At 38.9% G+C, this 4630-nt stretch overlaps 1 protein-coding gene across 1 annotated transcript in view; it reads left to right on the top strand.

Annotated features, from left to right (window-relative positions):
• Positions 1-3568: 3568 nt before the first annotated feature.
• LOC103604842 (olfactory receptor 5A1-like) overlaps positions 3569-4630 on the top strand; it is a gene marked incomplete at its 3' end in the record, with an annotated part of 4939 nt that continues 3877 nt past the window's right edge. Inside the window, exon 1 of the mRNA XM_008589422.1 lies at positions 3569-4488. Coding sequence (XP_008587644.1) covers positions 3569-4488 — 920 coding nt within the window. The remainder of the gene's footprint in view (positions 4489-4630) is intronic.

Below are 4630 nucleotides of genomic sequence, written 5' to 3'. Positions count from 1 at the left end.
CCAGAACCTCCGCCTTAGCCCCCGTGAGACCCTAAGCTGTAGAACCACCAGCCTGCGACATAGCTGTACCCTCCATTGCAGTGTCTGCTATTGTAATCAAATTTACTCTCTTAGTTGTAGTCAGAGTCACCCCTGATGAATGGGGAGCTGTAGGAGTTGGGGTAGGAGGAGTAGTTGCCTTCTCCATGGTTATAGCCTTTTTGCTTCCATGACAGCTTTTCCAGCTTGAAAACCAAATCTGTAGAAGGATGACCTAAATATGCAGGCTGTGTCGATACACTTCAGCAAAAAGCAGCAGGGCTGGGGGCTGGAAATCCTTTGACTCATTTGATTGGTGTAAAAAGTGAGACAGCATAGACCCAGAAGAAGGTTTGTGGGTTATCTCTGAGGGGCCTATACTACCTGATTTGTTTCATTTAAAAAGTTAAACTTGAGCAGTCTACAGAACACTCCCTGGAGAGTATTTTTCTTGAATTGAGTGGATCCAAAACAGCTTTGATGAACAAGTCAGGTTCTAAAGGAAGAGAGGGACCACAAGTGAATATTAAATGTAATACTTGGTCTTCTGAGACTAATCTGGTCCACAATGTTTCTGACAGACAGAACCCTTCAGATTTTGTTTGCTGGCCTACAACACCGTGAATTTTTTTCAAAGTCAGCTAAGTAAATTTTAGGAAGGGCTGCAGACGAAATATCTTAAAGGAGAGGAGCATGTCAAAGGGGTCACTTTTTCATGCTGTCTTTCCATTTTCTTCTTTTTTTCATTTCCTAAACAAGATTAAATTGAGGTAAGCATGGGAGAAGAAATAAATTATACCAAGATTGATGTGAGGAAAACCTGAAGAAAGAGAGCCAAGATAAAATTTATCCTGATATAAACTTTATCCCAAACAGAAGAATAAAGATTAATAAATAAGAGGCAGCCAAAAATAAGGTTTAAATTAGAACTGGTAGAATGCGGGATGGTTAGAAAAAAATTGACAATTAAAAGGTCCCTAAAAGATTCTCAACAGTATCACCTGATTAACACAGTTCTTTGAGTAAGGCAGGCTGTGCTCCGGTAATTCTATCTCTGAGGCATCTGTAAGAACTAACTTTTCAGTGGTTACCATCTAAATGCCGAGATTCCCCTGTCTCTCAGTTACACCAGCATGTTTTGCAAAACATTTCAAAACCTCATTATTTTTTTCCAGGAAGGAGATGAATTCTCCTTCAATTTGTCTCACTTCCTTGGCAAGCTGTCAGCATTATTGATTTTCTGTTCATTTCCTGAAAGAGTATCTATGTGAAGAAATATTGTGATTATGTTATTGACAGCATGTTCAATTATGCTGTTCTTACCATGTTCATTTGCAGTATAATGTCTCTGAAATAGATTCTGCCATTTTAGAGGCCCTTTGAGAAATTTTTGCAAAGAATGTGCAGAAGCCTTTTTTGGTTTCTAACTTCCTGCCTACGTTCAGTTTGTGATCACACACAGGATTTTATCTCTCTTTGTCATGTTGCACACCTTTTCTTGCTGTATTATGCCTCCATGGGCATATTTCTCATCTTACTGGGATACAGGCTCCTTATGAGACAATTTGCCTCATGCAAACCACCAAGTATAGTGCTTTGCACTCTATATTGGTTAACAATAAGATCAGTGCAACAATTAATACATTTTAGTGAGGCAGTGGAAAACACTATTTTAATATGTGGTTCTGGAGCTGGAGCATCTGGATTTGAATCCCAGTTCTGTCCTTTATGGGTTGTGTAATCTTGGGCTATTTACTACTCAGACCCACAGTCTTCTTATCATTAAAATCAGAAGAGTACATTACTCATAGGGCTATCGGCCATGTTAAAATGAGATAAAATGTAACAAGATTCAGAACAGTAACTGGCATAGAGTATGCACTCAATAAATGGTAGGTATCTAATAGCTAGATTGCATGCCTTGCTTTCAAGGCAACTTTATCATGTGAGGAGCAAAACATAAAAGGAAATCAAAAAGCTTAGGATTTTTAGAAAAAAACTGGCCAGTGATAAGTTGGAATAACCAAGACTTGTATAAAAACTATTGTTGTAGACATGTTTCTGGGAATATGGTGGCGTATATATTCACAGAAACCACTAAGTAAGGAAGAAATTGGTTAATTGACAAAAAGAATGATTATGCATTATAACGATTAAAAGGATAACTATCACAATGTAACCATCACACATTGTATACAACTATTGGACATCAACTTTGTACCTGAGTTCTATGCATTATACATTATATTTAAAAAAATAAATAAATACAAAGAAAGCTGGGTAAAATCTAAAATACAGTTTTTAATGGCTCAACCAGCTCAAATGCAAATAAATTTGTGAAAGTACAAAGCTGACAAGAAAACACAAACCCTAGAAGGTAGTGAACTGGGGCCAGCATTTTCCCAGGAGGGATCTACTAAACCCTGATGGCCTAAGGCCTGGGTTTTAATGGACATATGTATCTGGGGTAGGTGAAAAAACTCTGTGTGTGTCTGGATAAGAGACAAACCCCCACAGCACTGAAATAGGGACTCCCAAAAGGTAACACTCTTGGAAAGAATAGAAAAAATCTGCCTCACAAAATCAGACAGGAATATGCACAGTTCTCTCAGATTTAGATGGGAGACAGAGAAAAAGAAAAAAAGAGGGAGGAAAGAGGGAGGTTTCGGTAATGGGCCACAATAATCAACCACATTGTATATTGACAAAATAAAATAAAAATTTTTTTAAAAAGTGTCACTGACCGAAAGAAGATTAAGAATCTCTGTCCTAGAAAATATACCTCATTAATATCTCTGATTTGAGAAAAGAAAAATACACACATGCAAAGAAGGAGCATCATGGATCTTTCAACCATCTATTGTTTAATTTCTCAGGGGCTTTCCTGGAGTCATTAAGTTGGTTAAGTCACATCCATTTCCAAGCTGTTTCTTACTGTGTGACTTTTCCCACCCTCCTCCCATATTATTCTCTCATCTCTTCAGGGTTTCTGATAGCAGAAATGCAGTTACAGAATTATCAGTACTCCCTGATTTTCCATTAATTGAATGTAAGTTCTCAAAGATATTTTAAAGATCACCTAAAGATATTTTAAACAGCATCCTCATTATACACAGGAGGCCCAGCATAATTCAGGAGTGTCTTTAAGCATGGAGTGAATAACACATTCATGCCTGAGTAGAATAGTCCTGTTTGACCATATAGAGAAATGACATTACTTTCCTCATTTGGCCTATCTCAAAAGTCTCATATATTTGCAAAATCTGGCATGAGAAAACAAAATTAATATATTTTAGGTCGTATCATACTAATGCAGATTTAGTGTCTTTTGTCATCATAGACAGAATAATAATATTTCTTAAAGAGAACTTTTTAGTTATGTTTGGTGAACATGCATGAATAGCACGAACTCACTCAGCCTTGATGATTCAAGGTTGTATATTTTGCCAGCAGACAGAAAATAAATTAACTGTATTTATTTTTTCATTTTTGAGAATAAAACCATTTCCTTCTCTCACCTTTTTTGCAGCAGATAGCATCAAGCAGATCTATGGAAGGGGATGGAAACCACACTTCTGTGGCCATGTTTATTCTACTGGGGCTTTCAGATGAAAAAGAGCTGCAGCTCATCCTCTTTCCAGTCTTCCTGGGCATCTACCTTGTGACCCTCATCTGGAACCTAGGTCTTATCATTCTCATCAGGATCAACTCTAACCTGCACACACCCATGTACCTTTTCCTCAGTTCCCTGTCATTCATAGACATCTGCTGTTCAACTTCCATCAGCCCAAGGATGCTCTCAGACTTCGTAGGAGATGCGAAAACAATTTCCTTCATGGCCTGTGCCACTCAGTATTTTGTCATTTCCTGCATGAGTCTGGCTGAGTGCTGCCTCTTGGCCACCATGGCCTATGACAGATATGTCGCCATCAGTAGCCCTCTGCAGTACTCAGCCATCATGGTCCCTGGCCGCTGTTGGAAGTTAATTGCTGTGACCTATGGGACTGGTTTCCTTAGCAGCTTAGTTGAAACAGTCCCTTGCTTTCATCTCTTCTACTGTGGGCCGAATATCATTCAACATTTCTTCTGTGATGTACCTCAGGTTATTACTTTGTCTTGCTCCAATCCCTTCATCTGCCAATTGACTGTTTTTCTTGTAGCTATTTCTCTGGGTTTGGGTTCTTTGCGTTTTATCCTCTTATCCTATGGTTTCATTGCAGCTTCCATCCTGAAAATATCCTCAGACAAAGGAAGTGCCAAGGCCTTCAACACCTGTGCCTCCCACCTGGCCACTGTGATACTGTACTATGGCACAGCCCTCTCTGTGTACATGCATCCTGGCTCTGGCCACTCCATGAAGCACAAGGTGCTGTCCATTTTCTATATTATCTTTGTCCCCATGTTAAACCCTCTGATCTATAGTCTGAGGAACAAGGTGATCAAAGAGGCCCTCAAACGGGTGATAAAGAGGTGGTGCATTTACTTTAGTAAGAAAAACGTTTGGGCAGCTTTTATTATCACTATCAGAAAGAGGGAAGTAAGAATATGTATGTGACCTTTTCAGAACACAAGAACATCTACGTAAACAAAAGTGTGAATCTGGCTTCCTTGA

This window comes from Galeopterus variegatus, unplaced genomic scaffold (assembly GCF_000696425.1).
Source record: "Galeopterus variegatus unplaced genomic scaffold, G_variegatus-3.0.2 Scaffold5431, whole genome shotgun sequence".
Taxonomy (NCBI): domain Eukaryota; kingdom Metazoa; phylum Chordata; class Mammalia; order Dermoptera; family Cynocephalidae; genus Galeopterus; species Galeopterus variegatus.
The sequence above is the reverse complement of the archived record's forward strand: the minus strand, read 5'-3'. Positions and strand labels throughout refer to the sequence as shown.